This window comes from Myotis lucifugus, unplaced genomic scaffold, assembly GCF_000147115.1.
Source record: "Myotis lucifugus unplaced genomic scaffold, Myoluc2.0 scaffold_35, whole genome shotgun sequence".
Classification (NCBI taxonomy): Eukaryota; Metazoa; Chordata; class Mammalia; order Chiroptera; family Vespertilionidae; genus Myotis; species Myotis lucifugus.
The window spans coordinates 2,216,731-2,240,540 of record NW_005871083.1 but is presented as its reverse complement, the minus strand read 5'-3'; the positions used below and the strand labels follow the sequence as shown (position 1 = coordinate 2,240,540).

At 42.4% G+C, this 23,810-nt stretch overlaps 1 protein-coding gene across 1 annotated transcript in view; it reads left to right on the top strand.

Annotated features, from left to right (window-relative positions):
* Positions 1 to 15,269, top strand: part of CDH13 (cadherin 13) — a 990,542-nt gene extending 975,273 nt beyond the window's left edge. Inside the window, exons 12-14 of the mRNA XM_006087037.3 lie at positions 4,892 to 5,125; positions 8,663 to 8,881; positions 15,214 to 15,269. Coding sequence (XP_006087099.1) covers positions 4,892 to 5,125; positions 8,663 to 8,881; positions 15,214 to 15,221 — 461 coding nt within the window. The 3' untranslated portion in view covers positions 15,222 to 15,269. The remainder of the gene's footprint in view (positions 1 to 4,891; positions 5,126 to 8,662; positions 8,882 to 15,213) is intronic.
* The last annotated feature ends 8,541 nt before the right edge of the window (positions 15,270 to 23,810 follow it).

The following is a 23,810-nucleotide window of genomic DNA, read 5'->3' as shown; positions in this document are numbered from 1 at the left end:
AGACATTAAATATGTCCTTATCCCCCCATGCCCCACGATCCCACCCCCCACTCGTGCCCTCACGCCCCTAGTGTCTGTGTCCATTGGCTATGCTTATATGCATGCATACAAGTCCTTTGATTGATCTCCCCCCTCCCCCAACCCTCCCCTGCCTTTCCCTCTAAGGTTTGACAGTCTGATTGATGCTTCTCTGTCTCTGGATCTGTTTTTGTTCATCAGTTTATGTTATTCCACAAATGAATGAGATCATGTGATGTTTATCTTTCTCTGACTGGCTTATTTCATTTAGCATAATGCTCTCCAGGTCCATCCATGCTGTTGCAAATGGTAGGAGTTCCTTCCTTTTTATACCCCGTAGTATTCCATTGTGTAGATGTGCCAAAGGTTTTTAATCCACTCATCTGCTGATGGGCACTTAGGCTGTTTCCAAATCTTAGCTATGGTAAATTGTGCTGCTATGAACATAGGAGTGCATATATCGTCTCTGATTGGTGTTTCTGGTTTCTTGGGATATATTCCTAGAAGTGGGATCACAGGGTCAAATGGGAGTTCCATTTTTTGAGGAAACACCATACTGTTCTCCACAGTAGCTGCACCAGTCTGCATTCCCACCAGCAGTGCACGAGTGTTCCTTTTTCTCTGCATCCTGGCAAGCACTTGTCATTTGTTGATTTGTTGATGATAGCTATTCTGACAGGTGTAAGATTGTACCTCATTGTCTTTTTGATTTGTATCTCTCATATGATTAGTGACCTTGAGCATGTTTTCATATGTCTCTTGGCTTTCTTTCGAAAGTATCTATTTAGGTCTGTTGCCCATATTTTTATTGGATTCTTTATCTTCCTTTCGTTAAGTTGTATGAATTCCCTGTAAATGTTTGGTACTGGCACAAGAACAGACTTATAGACCAATGGAATATAATAGAGAACCCAGAAATCAACCCAAACAATTTGCTCAATTAATATTTGACAAGGAGGCAAGAGCATACAATGGAGTCAAGACAGTCTCTTCAATAAATGGTGCTGGGAAATTGAACAGATACATGCAAAAAAAATGAAACTAGAACACTAACTTACACCATACACAAAAATAAACTCAAAATAGATAAAGGACTTAAATGTAAGACGGGAAACCATAAAAATCTTAGAGGAATCCACAGGCAGCAAAATCTCAGACATATGCTGAAGCAATATCTTCACCGATACAGCTAAAAATGAAAACTAAAGAGAAAATAAACAAATGGGACTACATCAAATAAAAAGCTTCTGCACAGCAAAAGAAACCATCAACAAAACAACAAGAAAGCCCACTGCATGGGAGAACATATTTGCCAATGTTATCTGATAAGGGTGAAGAATCATTATGTTTTTAATCACATTTGAATTTTGGGTGGTGGTTTTCCTCCCTCCTGTGCATATAAGCTGGGAGAGGCTCTTTCCCTGGGGATTTTGGGAATCCTCTCGTTACCTTATCAATGAAAAAAGCAAGTTCATTTTATTTGACTTCAGAAAAAGACATCATCAGCCTGGCCCGGGAGTATGCATGTGGAATTGAAAACAGTAGTATAATTAAGTTCACAAAAGGCCCATTCTCATGGCCATATTTCAGATACTCATAATGCCTTCTCATCCATTCTACCAAGTGACTTCATAATATATTCAGAGTGGAGAAAAATATAGTGGATTCCTCTGAGATATTCAATTAGTTCAATAAAAAGAAAAAAAATAATTTTTCAATAAAGAAATTTAACCAAATGACTAAAGCTGACACTGGGTAACCAAGTTCAAAGTAATGATGCATTTCCTTTGAGTTCTTGCTCTAACAAAAGTTGATGATATGCTGCCATTAGAAATAGCCATCCTTCTGATAATTAATTACATTTGTGTTCCTATCTTCGAGACACTTACTTGCATGTTTGCTCTGGAACTGTCTTCGGGTGTTGATATATGTAAGGTTCCACCAGCCCCACTAGACAGTATCTGTTCTCGCTGCTTCCCAGTGAGCTTCCTTCGAGCTGGTTTCTTCCCCACTAATGGAAACCTCTCCCCAAAAGTCACCAGCAACGTGCTCCTTGCAAGATCCCATTGCTTCTTTTTACTCCTTATCCTTCTCGGCATCATAACCCATTGCCTCATCTTCCAGTTCATCTCCCCCGTCTCCTGCAAACTGTCATCTGCTCTTTGAACTTGAGGCGTTTCATCTACACCCCTCCCTCATTCTGCACTTTCACCTAATTTGCTAGAAAGGTTTCAAAAGTATCTGTGTTGACAATGCCCCCATTGCCAACGCAGCCCTGGCATTAAGCTCTGTGCACCTGTACATGGTTGCATTGAATACGGGGTTTATTCACACCATCTGAACTGTCTTTCACTCACCCCCCCCCTACTACCTTCTGTGCTTCTTCTGGCGCCTCACCTGAGAGCCCGGCCACCAAGAAGAGACATTTCTTTCCTGCTCAAACCACCCACGTCATGACGCAATCCATTGCTGGGCTCCAGTGTCCAATATCTCCTGTCAGTACCACTGCGTTTCTAAAAATACGTCAGTCAGGTTGTTTCGCTGCCTTTCTGAAGACCCTCCAGTGGAATTGTCATGACAGTCAAGGCCCCCTGCCCTACGGGCCATCTCCAGCCTCATCCCCTTGCCATGCTCGCGGACAGCAGGGGACAGCCATGATGTCTGACGACCTTGCCTGTATCCACACAGGCCAGGAGCGAAGGTTGAGCCGCAGCCAATTTGAGCGTCAGCAGATTGCCTCGTGATCGTCCCGGAACTGTGGGCACGGGAGGCCTGTGAGGAGCTGCTCTGGTCTACTTCTCACTTGCCTCCCGAAGTCCCCTGGGAGGCTGTCACAAGACAGTTTCTCATCGTCTTCCGGGTTCTGATGAGGGGCGAGGCTTCCTGCCCACCCCTCTTGGAGTGCAGCTGCAGGCAGTAAAACCACTGAGAGGCAGCTTGCAATCGGCTCCTCAGCACCAGGGTCTCCCTTCATCTGTGATGTAGCCAGCTGCCCCCTGGGGTTTGGGTGTCACCTGCCCAGGGGCCGTCTTTGCCTACTCATCCTTTGACTGTCCCTGTAAGTCATAAGCTGCCTGAATCTGAAAAGGACTCATTGTTTCTTTACCAACAGAACCTATCAGACCCGGCCTGGCCTTGCGCTGGACACCCATGCTCTGAGCTCAGATATTCACTACCTTCCACCCCATGTGACCCAGAACTTGACTCAAAACCGAATGTGCCCTTCAAGAAAAAAGAAAAACACGGGAGGAGAGAAAATAAAATTAAGCTTGTAGATCTGGTTCAGTATAAATGAGGATAGGAAAAATAGAATGGGGCCAGACATTAGGTCAGTACTGGTGCATAAAATTAGAGCACAGTCATTTCAGACGCACAGCAAATCCTTCTGGAATAAGGCAAATCCATACACTTACTAACTAAAGTTAGAGCAAATTTGGCTCTAACTTTCCTCACAGAAAATGTGGACTATTAATGGATGCTTTGTCCCAAGAGCCAGTCTCTAATTCATAGATGATTAAAAATGAATTTAAAGAAAGGTAAATGAAATCATGCTGAGTCACACCAAGATTAAACAGCCTTTTCTTTAGGTGAGTTTATAAGGGCTTCTTTTCCTTTTTTTAAAATATATTTTTATTGATTTCAGAGAGGAAGGGGGAGGGAGAGAGAGAAACATCAATGATGAGAGAGAATCATTGATTGGCTGCCTCCTGCACGCCCCGTACTGCGGATTGAGCCCGCAATCTGGGCATATGCCCTTGACCAGAATCGAACCCAGGACCCTTCAGTTCACAGGTCGCCACTCTACCCACTGAGCCAAACCGGCTTGGGCTATAAGGGCTTCTTAAAATAATGTTTCCTAAAGTGAAAATCATATAGTAGCTGAAATTTTTAAAAATGAAGCTTCATGTATAAGACCCAAAGATTATGCTATAGCCAGCCTGTGGTTTTGTTTCTCATAACTAACCCACCTTCTCAGACTGTCCTGTCCTGCCTGGCCAGCCCAGCCAGCCCCCATGGCGCCATCACCCTGACCAGCCCAGCCAGTCCCTGTGGCACCATCACCCTGACCAGCCCCCATGGCACCATCACCCCGGCCAGTCCCTGTAGCACCATCAGCCAGGCCAGCCCAGCCAGTCCCTGTAGCACCATCAGCCAGGCCAGCCCCTTTTGTTTTTCTTTCAGACCGTTTTTTACTTACAAAAGAAAACCCTGAAAGGGCTCCCTCTTCAACCAACTACCCACTCAGTGTAGAGCTATTCCCCATAAAACATGGCCTTCTCTCCTGGAATCTCGACCTTCCTGTGCCACCAAAATTCAGGAACACTTGGGTATTTAGATAAAAGTTTGAATTTTTTAAAATATATTTTTATTGACTTCAGAGAGGAAGGGAGAGGGAGAGAGAGGTAGAAACATCAAGGATGGAGAGAATCATTGATCAGCTGCCTCCTGTACACCCCACACTGGGGATCGAGCCTGCAACCCAGGCATGTGCCCTGACTAGGAATTGAACTGTGACTTCCTGGTTCATGGGCCGACGTTCAACCACTGAGCCACACCGGCCAGGCAAAAGGTTGAATTTGGAGCAAGGCAAAATCCCTCTGTTATCTCTATCATCAGAGTGACTTTCAGTGTGTTAGAACGACTTGTATGTTAGAAGCTCAGCGTTCTAAAGGTGAAGCCTGAAAAACTTAAATCAAGAGTTGTACATATGATGACAGGCTTGGAAACCACTAAGCTTTATACACATGTGTAAGCTATTACTTTATCATGTGTAAACCCCTTTAATCATCAAGGTGTCTGGCGGTGGGGAAGGGCTCTGCAGCGCTCCTCTTCGTGTTGGCAGGTGTGCACTCACATCGCCCCTCTTCCCTAGGCGACCCGCCTGCCACCGGCACTGGGACTTTGCTGATCACCCTGGAGGACGTGAACGACAACGCTCCCTTCATCTACCCGACAGCGGCCGAAGTCTGCGATGATGCCAAAAACCTCAGCGTAGTCATCTTGGGAGCATCGGACAAGGATCTGCACCCAAATACAGATCCTTTCAAATTTGAAATCTATAAGCAAGCTGTTCCTGATAAAGTCTGGAAGGTCTCCAAGATCAACAGTAAGTCAGCCAGACGTCCCACACGTATCCTTGTGGCTTTAGCCTAGTGGCTCTGGCTTGGTTTCCTTCCCCAAACTGTTCCCCCTCTCCTACTCTCTTGTGTGTTCTCAAATGGTTTATTTCAAGTTATTTATGCACTATAAATATTGACAATTTTCCCACCAGAAAATGAACACAATATGTAAATATATTAAATATCAGTTCCTTATAATGCAAACATGGAAGTCTTCTCCATTGCTTCCTCTCTTATCTTTTCTATACTGGACACAGCATAATCTCTGCCCTGTACGGACTGTACACTCTATGGTGTGTATAGTATTTGCTGTGTATTCTACACCCTACACTGTACACTCTATACAGCACACCCTATACTATACACCTTACTGTACACTGTGTGCTAGCCACCCTGTATTGTACACTCTGTACTATACACTATACTGCATACCCTACACCAGTGGTTGGCAAACTCATTAGTCAACAGAGCCAAATATCAACAGTACAACGATTGAAATTTCTTTTGAGAGCCAAATTTTTTAAACTTAAACTATATAGGTAGGTACATTGTTATTTACTTAATTAGGGTACTCCTAAGGCTTAGGAAGAGCCACACTCAAGGGGCCAAAGAGCCGCATGTGGCTCTCGAGCCGCAGTTTGCCGACCGTGGCCCTACACTGTCCACTCTATACTGTATAGCATATACTGTACACCTTGTACTGTACACTCTGTGCTTTACATCCTATACTGCACAGCCCTATACTGTACACACACCCAGTCTCCAGCCTTCCAGAGCCGGGGTCTCTGCTTCTCCCTAAGCATGTCTTGGCTCAGCTGTCTCTCCTCTCTCGAATAACTGTGCTTACATTAACTTTCGCCAGCACCCTGGAGAGCTGTTTCCTGGTGAACCTGCTTTTATGAAAGACTAAGGAGAAGAGGACCACCAGTTTGGGTCCCCAGCTTCCATTTTAAGCTGCAGGCCTCCTCAAAACTGACTTAGGCTTTATAATGACCTTGGCCTTTACTTTCAACTTTGATATCTTTCATCTATTCTGTTCCTCATTTATGAAACACGCAAGCAGTGTCCCTTCCTGCCAGTCTTTCCATGTGGGCATGTGGAATTCAAAACCTGGCCCAGCATGTATCACCTGCCTTATTAAGACTGAAACCCCAATGTAGTGAGTGATAAAGTACCCCTCTATCCACAATACCTCACCCACTTCCCTCCTCGCTAAGTTCACCTTGCCTGGAAATAAAGCCAAAAACCAGAACTCACACCTTAGACCAGCGGTTCTCAACCTGTGGGTCACGACCCCTTTGGGGGTTGAACAACCCTTTCACAGGGGTCGCCTAAGACCATCGGAAAACACACATATAATTACATATTGTTTTTGTGATTAATCACTATGCTTTAATTATTTTCAATTTGTAACAATGAAATTGGGGGTCACCACAACATGAGGAACTGTATTAAAGGGTCGCGGCATTAGGAAGGTTGAGAACCACTGCCATAGACATACACTCTGCCATCAGTAGTGAACGGCTTCTGCCATTGGCCCAGTCAGGGCTCCCTCTTCTTACATTAGTGGTGGAATTTTTGAGAGAGATGGGGAATTACCATTTCATTAAGTTTTGAACATGTATTGTACACTTGTGCATAAAATTTTCTATTAAAAATCTCATAAGTATTGTGATGGCCTTATCTCACATCTCATTTTATTACTGCCTTTCTCCTGTTATTGATTATAGTTGCCTGTTTGTCTATTTTATTGCTTTTTAAAGGATGAATTTTGTTACACTGATTATTTTTAATTAAAACAGTCCTTCTCTTGTTTGAGGGGTTCCTCTTTTGTTTGCTAGTGTTTGCAGCTGCAGCGGATTTGAACAATCATCACCAGATCTTTCCAACTGGAACTTTCTCATTCAAGAGGAGTTTCTCCTCTGCTTGGGGGAGATGGGAGAATGTCCCATGAGTTAATCTGCCATTTCACTGGGGTAATTTTCTACCTTGGTTAATCGGCGCTGCCACCTAACCTTCTGGTTAGGATAATACTTCATCTGCTTTCCCTCCTGGTTTTATGTAATAGATACAATGCCTTCTAAATTCTTTTTCTTGTCCCCAATTTTCCCCCCCAAACACTTAGCATTGTCTATGCCCAGAAAGGGGTAGTTTAAAACAAACAAATAAAAAATCCTTAGTCATCTGAAAGGGAATAGCCTGAAGCTAAAATAGTAGCCAGGTAGGGTGGCCACTCCTGAGGGCTGCCCAGAGGCCTGGATAAGGGCAGATATTCCCACCAACCGTGGGCTTACAGACCCCATCTCCACGTGTGGGCTGTGCTGTGGATCCCCATTCAGATCCAGAGCTGTGGGCTCTGGGCTGAGAGAGACAACAGAATCCATCCCCCAGGCAACACACAAGCTCAAGCCCACATAGAGAGTGAGAGGACTTTTGGGGGGTCCAAGAATTTATTTTGATTATTTGAATTTGTATTCCTATACAAAAATCTCTGAACTGGTAATTTTTTTTCTTTTCTTCCAGTTTTTTTAAAGTATAATTGACAAATAAAAATCTCTATATAAAAGCCTAAGTGACCAGCCGACCGGCCAGTAGCTATGATGCACACTGACCACCAGGGGCAGACGCTCAATGCAGGAGCTGCCAAGCTGTGGTCACTTGGCAGCATTGTTTCTCAGATGGCACACCCGGAACCAGAGAGGAGGGAGCCCGATTCCAGGGGTCGTCACCCTAGAACTGCCCTCTCACAATCTGGGACCCCTCAGAGAATGTCGGAGAGCCAGTTTCAGCCCAATCCCCACAGGCCAGGCCGAGGGACCACACCAATGCACGAATCCGTGCACCGGACCTCTAGTTGTATATATTTAAAATGTACAATATGGCCCAAGCCGGTTTGGCTCAGTGGATGGAGCGTCAGCCTGCGGACTGAAGGGTCCCAGGTTTGATTCCGGTCGAGGGCACGTGCCTGGGTTGTGGGCTCGATCCCCAGTGGGGGACTTGCAGGAGGCAGCCGATCCATGATTCTCGATCATCATGGATGTTTCTATCTCTCTCTCCCTCTTCCTTCCTCTCTGAAATCAATAAAAATATATTTTTTTAAAATGTACAATATGATCATATGCGAATAGATTTTTACATTATTTTTTCTAGATATCGAATGTGCTCTTTGTGAACATTGCTTTTTGGTATAATAAATTTGCAGGGAGGGGTTCTTGCTACTCAGTCGTTTCACAAAAGTGGATCTCCATAAAATTGATAATAATAACACTGAAACATAGACCTCCTCGAGGATGGAAACGTCTTCCCGGGCTGCCAGTGTGGTAGCCACCAGCCACGTGTGGTTGCCAGGCACCTGAAATGTGGCTGGTGCAATTGAACTGAATTGATATGAGTATCCGATGTTAATGAATTTAAATGTAAACACCCGCATGGTGATAAACAAAATGCAATGCCTGTTTTGCATGTTCTCACTCTTTTCTTGGAAAGGTCTGACCCTCTCTCATGAAGGCCCCTTGTCTTCACAGACACGCATGCCCTGGTAAGCCTTCTTCAAAACCTGAACAAAGCCAACTACCAGCTGCCCATCATGGTGACAGATTCAGGGAAACCGCCCATGACGAACGTCACAGACCTCAGGGTACAAGTGTGTTCCTGCAAGAATTCCAAAGTGGACTGCAACGCCGCGGGGGCCCTGCACTTCAGCCTGACCTCAGTCCTGCTCATCTCCCTCTTCAGTTTAGCTTGTAAGTTGGCCTAACTCCAGTGCATCCATAATTACGAAAACGTAATCAAAGCCTTTTTCCCACGTATCTTCAAAAAAAATTATCCCAGAGGAAACATTTGTTTTAGTTTATGTCTGTATAATAGAGGGTGTTCCATGTAAAAGTGCTCCAAGTAATGTTGAAAGGCATCTTACCATCCCCCTTGCTATGCTCCAGGCCAGGTGGTGATACTGCCTGTAGATGCCCCTGAACTTGAGCTAATGCCAATGTGCCTGGATTAGTTAACTGGTCTGCCAGGGCGCTATTTCTCTCTGCATTGTGCTGAATAGTCTTTCTCAAGGTTGAAGTAGATACTACACCTTTTTAAGAACGAGCATGAGAATTCATGGGTGGCAGTGGGGCCGTAGGAAAAGAGATAAATGCATAATTCACACATTGTTTTCACTGCCTGGTAGTAATGACTATAATGTAATGGAGCATTATTTTAAACAAATAAATTATTATACCTAGTAATATAGATGTGAGCATAAAACGAATAGATATGTGTATCAGACATTTCCTACTTATGGGATACTAGTCCACTTTTAATTTTAGCAATTATTTACATATGTTTACATTTTGACAAGGTTATTGATGTAATTGTAAATTTGGAAGTTGTGTAATTGTAAATTTGGAAGTTGAGAAATTGATGATTAGAAAAAAAATAATAGAAGTTACTGTATCCTGGTGACAGTGGCAGAAGTTACTGTGTATAAAGCTCTGTGCTGGGCCAGCGTCCTATGGGTAGAGCTAAGGCGGGAAAGACTTTATAATGAGAGCTAAGGAGGAGAAGACTTTATAATGAGAAGTGTCTCATCGGATAGTTGAGACATTTCTTCAAGAAACGAAATGTTGCAGGTAAAGGTGTGCCTCTCTCCAGTTTTATTTATTATTCTCTCTCCCAAGAGACGGTCGCTTTTATGAGTTAGAATGTGTCCTGACATGTTTTATACTTTTACTACACACACACACACACACACACACACACACACACACACACCATGTATAGTTCTATTTTGTGCCATTTGGAAAACTTTATGTAATTTGTAGTATATTGAGCATGATGTTCTGCATCTTGCTTTTCTTCCTCTTCCCATTACATTTCCAAGATTCATCTATGTTGTTCTAGTTCAAGGTCAGCAAACATTTTCTATAAAGGGCCAGGCAGCAAATATTTTGGGTTCTGTGGGCCATATCAGGTCTTCATCACATACTCTTTTTTATTGTGGGTGTGGGTTCTTTTGGCTTCGTTCTTTTGTTCTTTACCACTCTTTAAAAGTGAGAAAAACATTCTTGGCTTGAGAGCCACACAAGCACACCATGGCCCACCAGCCATAGTTCACCCTGCACTAGTTCATTCATTTTAACTGCTAGAGAGTATCCTGTCACATGACTATGGCACAGACGCATTAGGGTTATTTACAGTGTCCTGCTCTAACCAGTTCTTGCAGTAAACATCTGGAATCTGTTTTTCAGGAGCTTCTGACATGAGCTCTAGTCAGACTGCAAGCCCAGGACTGGGTTCCAGGAGACGTTGGGATTCACATACAGCAGAGTCTGGATAGAGAAATAAAAATGCTGCGTGCACACGTGTCCAAGTGTCTGTGTGCTTGTGCACATGTGTTGTGTGCACATATGTTTCATGTGTTGTGTGTGCACAATCATGTGTGTACATAAAGAGAAGATCATGAGTGGCCATTCACTCATCACTGTCTATAACCTAATTATACAACATAAAGCCTCATTCTTGATGACACCCCTTTGAGGAACCAAGGCTCTGCAGGAACCTCTCACTTATCAGCTACCCCAGCTGCAGTGGGTGTTTTAAATGGAGACTTCCTCCCTCTGTTTTTCGAGATACAGATTCCCAGGCCCGTCCAACCTGTGGAGCCAACATCCCAAATGTACAGTGGCCTCCAAACCACAGACCCAGTGTTAATATATTTTACACATATTTTTATAATAATACACACATCTGCTACTACCAATCCATGCATTAACTATTAGTAAAACAATCTATTTGTTTAGAATGAAAGGAATATAAAAGACATGACAGATTTTCTTCTTACCAATAGGGGGTTTCCTTGTGCCCCCTACTTTGGAGACCACTGGCCTGTAGGTATCAGAAATGAATGAGTAGGTCCCCAAAAGTTGCCACTGCTCCTCTCTCTGAACTCTTACATCGTAGTTAATCCGAGGCGGAATTGTGCAGTAACTCCCAAAGCCCTCATGTTCATTGTATACTCAAAATAGTATCATTGAGAAAAGACAGGTACATGTGTGCTGTGTTTGAGAGGTCCAATGTGTTTTTCTGTTCTCATTTAAATGGAGAGCCATCCTACCTGGCAGCACACGGTTATCTCACTGTAGGGAAGGGCACCTGTAGGTAAAGCCAAAATCATCCTCAAAAAGGAGAGCTGAGTCTCCTTGCACAGCTGGAAAGGTACTCAGCTGACCTTCCAATGTTTTGCACCACAAGCAAGAAATTTTCAGCTTAAAAAAAGACAACAGTTAAGAACAGGTGTTACCACTTCCCTGTTTGACTTCCAAAGAAACCTCAGTCTGGCTCTGTATAAAAGGCGTAAGAATGCTTAATATTGTTCATTTGAACATTAGAGATGCCTGCTGAATATGATAATCCTTGTTTATTGTATACCTGGCCCAAGATGTTCTTCCTGACAAAAAAGAGATGTACAGAATAAGACAGGAGAGATTGGGTTAGAGCTAGCATGAATAAGTAACCATGGGTGTCCTATGGCTCCCACACTCTCTGACAAGAGCAGAAGTTAGTGGTCATCCCACCTGTGCCACTGTTAACATGACATTGACAAGAGGCTACACAGAAATGGGCCTAAACCAGGGGTGGGCAAACTTTTTGACTCGAGGGCCACAATGGGTTCTTAAACTGGACCGGAGGGCCGGAACAAAAGCATGGATGGAGTGTTTGTGTGAACTAATATAAATTCAAAGTAAACATCATTACATAAAAGGGTACGGTCTTTTTTTTTTTTTAGTTTTATTCATTTCAAACGGGCCGGATCCGGCCCTCGGGCCGTAGTTTGCCCACGGCTGGCCTAAACCATTAAACAAGGTGGGCAGGGGGTTCTGAAAGTACTGAAACTAGATTACAAAGTGCAAGAGTGAGATGCCTTCCTAGCTCAGCCATAGTACTTTTGATCTGGTAGAATCCGTTTGGTGTGTCTTTAAATCAGGAGTTGGCCCACTTCTTGTTTTTGTAAATAAAGTTTTATTGGAACACAGCCATACTCATTCATTTACATATTGTCTGTGGCTGCTTTCTGCTACAATGGCAGAGTTGAATGGTTGCCACAGAGACCATATGACCCACAAAGCTGGAAATATTTGGCCCTTTGCAGAGAAAATGTGCCAACATCTTTTAAGTGTTGCTCATACAATTGCATTGATCACATCATACGACATGGGAAGAAAAATGGGTTTTCTCCTCCCCTTAAGTAATAGTCAGATCCAAATAGACTAGCATTAACCGAACACCCTGATGTCCTATGGCTTTTCTCTCTATTTACTTCATTGGCTTTGTGAATTTATTGCACTTTATAGATGAGAAAACTCAGAAAGGTCCCAAGGTCCCGTGTGAGTAAGCAGTGAGACCAGCGTTCACCATTAGAATGCCTCCCTCGTGGAAAAAGATAATAAAAACATTTCTGTTTATTATGATACTGTAGATGGCTATATTGCAGCTGAGAATTGAACTGAGAGATCTGCACTTCTCTCTTTGACATCCAAAAATTCAGGAAATAAAACTAATGACATTGAAAGTCATAAAAAATGTAAATGAAATTATTTTTACTGCCAATTTTGTTGTTTAAATTGCGTGTTAATGACAGTGAGGGAATGCATAGTTCTCCCCTAGGACCCTCCCAAGGTCCTCGGCAAGCTGGCGTCTCCGTTAGGCTGTGTCTGTGGGTTATGTAGGGCTCTGTGTGGTGTGCACAGTCGACTTCAAGGAAGAAAATTGTCCTAAAAACCTTTTAAACATTGTCTTAGGCTTAATTAACTAGCAGTAGTGAGCATATAAAAGGACAGATGAGATGAACCGTATTAACAAGGACCAAATTAAATGTCTGTACCTGGGAAGGATGAGGCACTGAATTATAACCTTAATCTAAGCCAAAAATAAATAAATCTATACTTTTAATTCTAATGCTTTTTATTTTCATTTTTTAAAATATATTTTTATTGATTTCAGAGAGGAAGGGAGAGGGTGAGATAGATACATCAGTGATTAGAGAGAATCATTGATCGGCTGCCTCCTGCATGCCCCTTCTGGGGATCGAGCCCGCAACCCGGGCATGTGCCCTGACTGGGAATTGAACCGTGACCTCCTGGTTCATGGGTTGATGCTCAACCACTGAACCACACCAGCCGGGCTCTAATTATTCACCCTGTTAAGTGTACAGTTTGATGAATTTTAGTAACTACGCAATTGTACACACCACAGTCAAAAAAGTTTCCTGTACCCCTTTGCTATCAATCCCCTCCCCTAGTCCAGACCCTCACTGATCTGCCTTCTCTAATTATAGTCTCATCTTTTCTATAGTTTTTTATAAATGGAATCACACAATCCATGTTGTTGAGAGTATCACTATTTTGTTCTTCTTTATTGTGAATGTGCTATGAGCAGAGACGGGGTCTGGAGAAGCATCAGACCCGGCAGAGCAGGCCATCCTGGCCTGGAGAGGCCCCGAGTCATGCTTTGTGAGAAGCTGTGGTCCCTTAAAGTGGTACAACTTCATGGGCTTTGTGTGTGCAAAGCTAAGAACTTTACATAAATTATATAGGTGATCTCATCCAATCAACCTAATAGTCTAAATTGACTTAAAATGGATTGGCCACTTTCTAATTCAGTGGGTGTTACTAACCAATTTTTTTTCTGTTTTTCTCAGTGAATAAAGTTATTATTTTAACTTCTTGGAACCACACTGGAAAGTATTTTTAAATAAAATTAGTGATGCCATTTAATATGTTCTTTTCACGTCGTTCAAATGCGGGTGAATCTGCAGGGTACAATTTACTGCAGCCAAGTAACCAAAGAGTTTAAGGCAATGAAAACTTTGAGTGAAATAAAGGAACTAAATGAGTTCAGGAGACTCTTAACTGCAAAGAAATTCACTTGTCAAGCAATGTAAAGGTCCCTGGTATAGCACATAACCAAAAATTACACCTGAAATAACTTGTTAATTTCCATGGTCCTTTCTGTTAGAACAGCTTTAACCCATAACGTTCTTAAATCACCTTGTTTGTACTCGAGTCTCATTACAAAGACTGTTTATCTAGAATTCAGATAGGCTGCTTGAAATTTTCCAAACAGATAAATGACATGTTCAACCTCTAAAACCAATGGGTTCAGAGTAGATGGGTGAGTTTTGAATGAAAAAGCCCAAGCCCTACAGAGTAACCCATTAGAGTCCTAATGATCAGTTTGTTCCAGAATGAGCTGCACTTATGTTACCGCCTAGCTTGACCTTTCCACACTTTATCTCTTTGATGTTAACAAAAGATTTGGTGGTACCAATTCCCGATACAAATTCAAGACATAATAATAATTAAGCAAAAATGTCAGAGAGCAAGCTATTTCCACTCATGCTATTATCAGGCAGAATGAAAGGCCCTGGGCTAGTGTGCAACCTCGAGAATAACCACACCTTTGGCAAGTTCAGTGAACTTTGATAAGACAGTTCAGGGATGAAGGTGGCTGAAGTGGCCGTGAACCAAACACAGGCAGCGTCTGGAAACTGGAAAAGTAAAGGGAGTGGTTCTCCCCTGGGCCTTCGGAAGGAACACAGCCCTGCCCACACCTTGATTTTAGCCCCATAAGACCCTTTTTGGACATCATTTGTTGCAGCAGCCACAGGAAACTCATATACCAATAGGTATCTATCTCTTGTCCATGACCAAAAAGAATATCTAGGACTAGGACAATCATCAATCTCTAATCTACCAAGTCACCTTGTTAATAAAATAGCCAAGCTCTGGGCTGATTGTAAGAGATAGGGCTCGATGGTAGCAGAGGTTCTAATAGCTGCTGGTGGTCTGAAGTGAGATGTTTGGCATCAAGCACTTTCGGAGAAGTCCGGCTTTTTAAGACATAAACCAGCAGAACTGTTCCTTCTCTCTTCAAATGCTATGCTTAAGAAAAAAAATTTTCCAAGGTAGTGCAATGTTTATAAATGCGTTTATTACAGCCTGTCAGTCATGTATCTAGCATTCAGCTAACATGTTTTGAACCGAGTTGCAATATTCCTTGACTTAAACTCTGAATCTTTGCCATTCAGGTCTGTGAGAACTCCTGACATCTGACGCTTGACTACCAAGTTTCCATAGCAACAGGAAAAAAAATCCAAATCGGAAGATTGCCGTTTACAGCTTTCGAACTTCACAACTAGGCCTCAATTGCTCCAGATTTTCCTTTTCTTTGCCATTTCATTTAGTCTGTACTTCACCATTTTGACAGCATCTTCCTTTCTCCTTTGATTAATGGGATTCTCTGAATTCCCCCTGAGTGTTTAAAGATCATGGCATATCACGTGCCCTCCGGGAGCAGGAACAATGACTACTTTTTCTGATGTGTTGCCACATTGCTAGTCAGCAGTCCACACCTCCAGCTGTGTCTGTGGGTTAGTATCTGTATATGTATGAGTATCTGTACGTGTACATATCAGTATTTATAGAGCGAGATGAGATAGGACAGCCCAGTTTTGATGTGTCATTCTCCCTTGAGAGGCTAAACAAAAAGGGATGGAGGCCAGCAGCTGACCCCACCACCACCACCACCACCAGGACCTCAGCAGCAAGCTGGGCATTATGCTTCCCCACCATCCCATTCGGTCTGAATGCTGCCACGACCAGCAGGCAGGTCTGGAGAGAGACAGGTCTGCAGAGAGAGAGAGAGAGAGAGAGAGAGAGAGAGAGAGAGAGAGGCCTTTCTCTTCACCTGAGGGCTACACCCAGTTTTCACTGCCATCATATGCCGTGATCCTGAGCAAAAGTGGTGGGGAGCAGAGCAGGAAATGTTACCATCAAATGCCGAGCAAAGGGCTGAAATATTTGTCCCTGGGCACCTGTCTGCATTTGTATGTGTCCTAAATCCACAGTCCCCCTCTGGACTTAGTTCTTATGGGGACACGGATCATGGCAGAGAACCCCTCCTTCCTCGGTACATTTGCAATTGTAAGTGTCATCCTGGAGGTCACACGTGCATATGAAGAGGCTGACAGATACCGCGTGTATACATATACTAGTATATGCCCACATGTATAGACATACACTTACGCGCATACATGCCATTTGTTTCATATACCTGCATAAAATAGAGTAAATACAGGTAGTTTTAAAAGTACCCTTTTGTGTGAATCGACTACAGTTGTTTGCAAACCTACAAATAAAAGACGTTCGTTATGTTTGAAAAGTAATTGATTTTGATTCTGTGAGCATGTCAACGTAAGAGGAAAGTTAGTGCTTGTACTAAGATTATCTTCTTGTCGATAAACTGTAAATGAACCATCCAAGCTCACACCAAATTTTTATAACAGATAAAACTAGTGACAGCCGTGGCTTTTTACTAGAGCTCGCCACAAACTAGGGTAAGTGTCTTAGCACATTTTAATGCAGTTGCTTACTAAAGGTTTTAACCACACACGCACACACGCTTTCTTATGCAGTCTCTGTTGGCATCTGTGCTTTTCCGTTCGCCTTCTGTAGGAAGTAGACGTCATATGTTGTCTTTATTGTAGTAAAATTATACAGATAGAGTTCCATATATTGTATTTGTTTCAACAGTAAATCTTTTGGAGCATATAGAATGCAGAGATTTTTTTTTCTCCATTGAAATAAATGGGTATTGGTGGTTAAAACTGCTGGACAATAGCTTTTCTCTGGTTTCTATGTTGTGTCTACTTACTGTCACTGATGCTGAGTCTTGTCTTAGTGCAAGTTCCTATTTTTGGCTTGTTGGGCTTCCCGTACATCTCTCGTTAGGTGAGTGAGTCCATGAAGCCCACAGCTCGGGCCACCCACTCGTCTTACTCACCATAATGAACGAAGTGAGCATTTCACAATCCACTGTGAAGATGATTGCATACTTACAAAGGAGCAAGATCACCCTCAATTTGATGATGCATGACACACAGACACAACCATCTGCCTACAGTCCCAGGACATGGGTGTTTTTTCTCTGGAACAATTCCTGTTGCTCTATCAGGAGATGCCACGTGCCCCGAATATGACCTAATAGTTCACCACGAGTGCACGTGCAGGCTCAGGGTGGGGGATGTGCATTCACACTTGACGGGACTTCCTCTTCTGGCTTTAGAGGGCACAGCCTCCTTCTCCCTGTTGGACTCACTCCCCTCTTCCCTGGAGGCAGGGGGAGAATGGTCACCCTGCGAGGACCGTCCTCAGATGGCCAGGTGCTTGGCAGCCTGAGCCGAGGCTAACTGAGAACCCGAAAGCTCACCCTCCTGCATGAGCCTGGGCCGGCCCCCGGGAGAAATACCAAGGTCCGGTGACCCGCTCCCTCAAGTGAGCAAGTGAGGCCTCCTCTTCTCTCTCAAGCCAGGAGGCTCTCCTGTTTTGCAAATGGGTATTTTTCTCTTGAAAAAAAGAAATCAAGCCAGTGGCTTAACTTAGCCTAGAACGCGGAGAAATGGGAGTGAAGTGCATACTTCATTAACAAGTCCAATGTGCCCTGATTGGCCTCTACTTAAGTACACTCCCTGTCCCCAGAGTTCTTATCAGGACAGAGATAGTTGTGTTGTTCTTTTAAATCATTCTACACACAAAAAAAGACCAAGTCTTAGCAGCCAAAGTGTAGCATGTCCTGAATTATAGGATGCTGTTTACTTGCTAGAAAGCATTTACCTTGTTTACTGAAAGTAAAAGTCTATTGCAAACATTATGTCATTATTATCAATGCATTTAATTGTAATCCAAGTTATTGGAAAAAGAAAGTCAAGTAAAAGCCAGAAATTGCTTTTCCCGATGATTGACCACGAGATGAAGGCTTGGTTTCCATTGAGTGAACAGTCACACCTCCTTTGCTTTTTAAACACATCAACCACCTTAATTCATTAAAAATGACATTTCCCGCATTTTACATATGATAAATTATTTCATGTGTATGTTATAACAAGAACGTGCAAACGTTTTCTAATTTTGATAAAAGTTACCTCAATACTGCCAGTTCTCTCCATAGAAGATCATTTCAGGAGGACGTGCCTGCATGACTCTCAGCCAACACCAGCAGATTTGAACGTCCTCACAAAATAAATCCAGCTCCATTACATGGTAGGTAGCAAATAGGACTTTGATTCTTAAAGAACATTTTTTAAAATTTTGATAACTTATCCCAGAATTTCAAAATGTCATTTGAAACCTTCTGTTCAATGAAATAACCATCTACTATCAAACTCTTGAAATAGATCAGATTGCATTTCATCCAAAATAAATACATCGGGTCTCGATTGAAAGATGTGGCAACTAGAAAGTATTAACCTGAGTCTGCTGGGTGCTGGGTTTAGAGCAGCTGTGCCAACACACAAACTATCCACGTGATTCTGAAGGCAAGAGTCTACAGTCCTCTTGGCGTGTACAAACAAGGTACAAAAATGCAGTTAATGATGGTGGTGATGATGATGATGATGATAGTTTACATTTATTAATTAATTGCTTATTACTTTTATTTATTAATTGCTTGGTATGGTGCCCACACTGTGCAAAATCCTTTATACCTATTAACTCACTGAATTTTTACAACAACGTGTGAGGCAAGTGCTATTTTCTTCTCTAACTTACAGATAATAAAAGCCGAGGCTCAGAAAAATCAAATGGGTTGCCCGCGGTGAGTGGCCTTCAGAACCAGAACCCAGGGCTCGTGTTGTTCCCACTCTAGCTCAGGGCCCCTTCCAACTCTGCAGCGAAACCAGAGAAAATGCCACTTCAGACCAGGAAACCCTCATCTGAGCCCCAATTAGCATGACTGTCTATCCAGACCAACTAACCAGACCTTCTGTGTTTTCTTAATTCTGAGAACTTTCTGCTAAGAACTGTTAACACTATTCTAAATTAATATTGGAACCTTAGAAACTTTTCCCATACAAGATATTATCATTTTCTAAGTATTTCCTCCCTTCCTTTCCATGACTTATTAGTGGGTACATGAGGGGCTTCTACCAGATTAATTAGATATCTCAGTTCTCCAAAAGAAAAGCAGAAAATGTCCTCCCCAGGACCCAGTCACAGCCAAACCAACTGAGGGAAGGGAAAGTTGGGGGAAGAAGTGATGTGAGAGCTCCAAGAGCGGGTACTGTGCTCAGCTGTAGACAAATTCCAAAAGATCTTTGAGCAGTTTCTGATTTCTTTTTATTGATTTTCTTTCTGAGAGAGAAAGGGAGAAAGAGAGAAACATCTATCTGCTATCTCCAGCATGCCCTCTACTGGGGATCTAGCCCAAAACCGGGGCATGTGCCCTGACCTGGAATCAAACTGGCAACCATTTGGTGCACAAGATGCCCAACCAACTGAGCCAAACCACCCAGGACCAATTTCTGATTCTGTAAATGTAGCATATTAATCTATCTATGTGTAGCTGACTTAAGCTTGAATCAACAGGTAAATAACATCAACAGAAACATGAGCACTGAGAAAGAACACATCCCTTTTGTTTACCTACTATTCAGTGGTTCTCAACCTTCCTAATGCCGTGGCCCTTTAGTACAGTTCCTCATGTTGTGGTGACCCCCAACCATAAAATTATTTTCGTTGCTACTTCATAACTGTAATTTTGCTACTGTTAAGAATTGTAAATATCTGATATGCAGGATGTATTTTCATTGTTCGCGACCCACAGGTTGAGAACCGTTGTAACAACCATCTAATAATCTGGCTACACCCTTCACAAGGGTGATGCACCCCGTCTTCACTTCTTACCTAGCTGTTAAGATTTGTCTCAAAATCTGATGATACGGTACTTTCACGATTATTCATCTAAAGCAATTAACAATTATTGTGCTGTGTTACTTTTATTATATTTCCTATTGGTAATAGATTAGCTCATAACTGAAAAAATTCTATAGTATCTGTGTTTATATAAAAGCATATACAAAATATATAGAGACAAAAAGAATGGCAGGAATGAATGCATGAACAAGGATTTCAGGTGAGAACTTTAATTCCATAAATTAAGAATAAGTCTATACTTTAAGCAGAAATAATTTAGATATCTAAAGCAATTAACAATTATTGTGCTGTGTTACTTTTATTATATTTCCTATTGGTAATAGATTAGCTCATAACTGACTGAGCTTGATAAGCCTTTGAGCCATTTTATTTACCCCCCCCAAGTACTGGCTGAGAAGCAATGGGTATAGCTAGACCATGAACAAGGATTTCAGGTGAGAACTTTAATTCCATAAATTAAGAATAAGTCTATACTTTAAGCAGAAATAATTTAGATATTCATCACATTCAGTAGGCAGGAGCATCTTCCTATCACTCATGCTGCATCCTTGTCATAGTATCAGTGGTTGGAGGGTTACTGAGCTTGATAAGCCTTTGAGCCATTTTATTTACCCCCCCAAGTACTGGCTGAGAAGCAATGGGTATAGCTAGACCACAGCAATTTTCACTATGAAGCTCTGAACCTTTGAGAAAGTGGCTATTAGTATATGCTGAAAATTTTCCCATTTTCTGCTACTTTTTTAAAGCTCTTCCTTTAGAAAGTAATACAGTTATCCTTTATTCAGATTATTACAGAGTTGGAAGTAAAGGCTATATGAAAAATTATGTGTTGTCATACACCTATCCATACTGTCCTGGTGTTAAATATTAACACTAAAATAAAGATATTATTACCCCAGGATAAAAATATGCACAAATTTTAAATGAGTTTTTTCCATAAACACACAAAAGGGATTGAAGTTTGTCGTTTAAAAACACTTAATTATATTGCAGATGCAGTTACTTTGGGCCCTCGTTGCTCAGCTGCTTACAGTTTCCCAGCTGTGAATTAACATTTGATTTATTCTGTGGTTGCAAAGAAATTTGTAACTTGTTTGTAAAATATTCAAATAAAGGTTATCTGGGATTTTTAACGTGTGTACTTGGTCTTAGACCATCTGTAGTACAGTTGAAACAGTGACAGAGCAAAGGATTTTTTTTTTTTCAAATGGTGCTTGGTTGGCCTAAAACAGTGATGGCGAACCTTTTGAGCTCGGCGTGTCAGCATTTTGAAAAACCCTAACTTAACTCTGGTGCCGTGTCACATATAGAAATTTTTTGATATTTGCAACCATAGTAAAACAAAGATTTATATTTTTGATATTTATTTTATATATTTAAATGCCATTTAACAAAGAAAAATCAACCAAAAAAATGAGTTCGCATGTCAGAGGTGTCATAGGTTCGCCATCACTGGGCTAGAATGTCTAAACACCAAGACTAAAAGCAAGGGCTGCCTGCCTGATAATTAACTCTTCCCTTCTTCTTCATAACAGTCAAATCCCTCTGGTTTGGAAAAACAGATAGATGATAGATTAGATTAGATTAGATTGATGATAGATAGATAGGTTGATGATCAATGATAGATTGATTGATGATAGATGATGGTGATGATAGATGATAGGTACGTAGGTAGGTAGATAGATAGATAGATAGATAGATAGATAGATAGATAATAGGTAGATAAAATAGACAGCAAGATTAGTGAGATCCTTAACAAGAGGAAGGAAAGGGTGCTAATATTTAATAAGTGCCTCCTGTGGGCCAGATGTTTTACATATTTTTATTTATAGGTTTAAAGAGACTGGAAAGGTATATGAAATGTCTACTAAAGGCTGGGGGCAAATGCAGCCCAGGCCCCTAGGAAGACGAGGTATCATATCCTGAAGCTGCTATAGTGCCAACCCAGCAACCTGGCAGAAAACCAGGTGAGCCTCAGCTCAGACCAGGGCTGGGTCATGGCAGGTGCAACTAGGGAGAGGGCGAATTGAAGTTCTCTGAGGCTCGGTGATGATCATTCCTTCTCTGCCCACGCAAGGCAAACACAGAACTTCTCATCACAGTAGAGACACACGTGTACGCTAATACCTCCCTTCGTGCAGGTCTGGGAAGGCAGGAGTGTGCAGGGAATGGCCCAGCTGAACCAAAGAACAATTAGGAAAGTATCACATTAAGCTCATGTGAAACCAAGCTGTCTTGAAAGGGGAAAAGAGAATTACTTCAGTTACACAATTAGTCTAGAAAGAGCTATAAAAAAAGGTGCTCAGAGGAGATACGACAACTATGACACTTAAAGGTTTAAAACGAGGGTTGTTCAAAACCGAAGTTTTAAAGGTTAATTACTAGTGCCTTACACATAATACAGTAGTTTTGTTAATGGAACAATAGTCAGTCGGGGCCAGTGTGTCAACCCTACAAAGTAAGTATATCAGCCGTGACTATAAATTAGTGAAGCTTTTGGGGACAGCAGCTGTTTAAACGACCTCGGTCTCCACGCAGAGAGAGTGTACTAAGCGCCAAAAAAAGTATCCACTAAAAAACGTGTCAAGTTTGCCTGCTGTTTATGTAAAGAAAACTTTATCTTTATTTGGATAAAAAGCCTTCAAGTCTCCTGCCAGAAACACAAACACACACACACACACACACACACACCCCTACCTCCAGGTCTTATTCGTGTTCTGTGCTGCTCACAGCCATAAGTCAGATGTGGCTAGAAGTCTGGGTGTAGGTGTCCAGACTTCTACGCTGGGTGTGATAGCCCCAGTGTTTGGGGTCCAAAGTGAAAAGGCCTGAAATCCCACCCGGTATTGACTACTCACTAGCTAAATGACTCGAGCTTCGTGTCAACACTTTATAAAATACCAACTATGATACAAATTTAAAGTGGTATGCCTTTACCAACTGGTTGAATTGTGGCCCCCAAAAAAGACATGTTGAAGTCCTAATCCCCAGAACTTCAGGATGTGGCCTTATGTGAAAACGGGATCTTTGCAGATAGAATTAGTTTGGATAAGGTCATACTGCAGCGGGTAGGCCCCGACTCCATAAGAAGAATAGAGAAACACACACAGGTTGAAGGCCATGGGAAGACGGAAGTGAAGATTGGAGTGACGCAAGCTAAGAAATGTCTACAAGCTATGGAACATCTGCAAAGCTAAGGAACATCAAGAATTACCAGCTGTTAACCAGAAACTGAGATAGAGGGGCAGAACAGATTCTTCTCAGAATCCTCAAAAGGAACTAACCCTGCTGACACGTTGATCTCAGGTTTCTGGCCTCCAAAGCTGTGAGACAATAAATTTCTGCTGTTTTACGCTGCCCAGTTTGTGCTGCCTTGTTACAGCAGCCCTAGGAAACTCATACATCACCCTTCAATCTCAATATGTACAGAGAAAGATTCTCAAGAAATGGCCCAAAGGAAAACAAATTCATCCATGAAGAACAAGTGAGCAGAATCTGTGGCAATGTCTCTGGATCCTCTAAAGCCAGCAGTTCTCCACTGAGAGTCGTCCCCCAACTCCCACCACCCCGGAGACCCTCGGCAGTGTCTGGAGGTATTTTTGGTTGTCCCAGCTGAGTGGGGGATGCTACTGGCATCTCCTGGGTGGAAGTCAGAGAAGCTACTCAACATCCTGCAATGTACAGGGCACACACTGTACCCCCAGAACAATAAAGGATTAGCTGACCCAAAATGCCAGGGGTGCTGCTGGTGAGCAACCCTGCTCTAAACACAGACAACTCAGAGAATTCTAGAAGGATAGAAAAATGAGATGGTAGAGTCAGAAAGTCCTGGACTCAAGTCCTGTCTCTTACTCCCTACTTTTACCACCTGGTTTAAGCGTTTCAGCCCACATTGAACAGACTGTCAAACTACAGC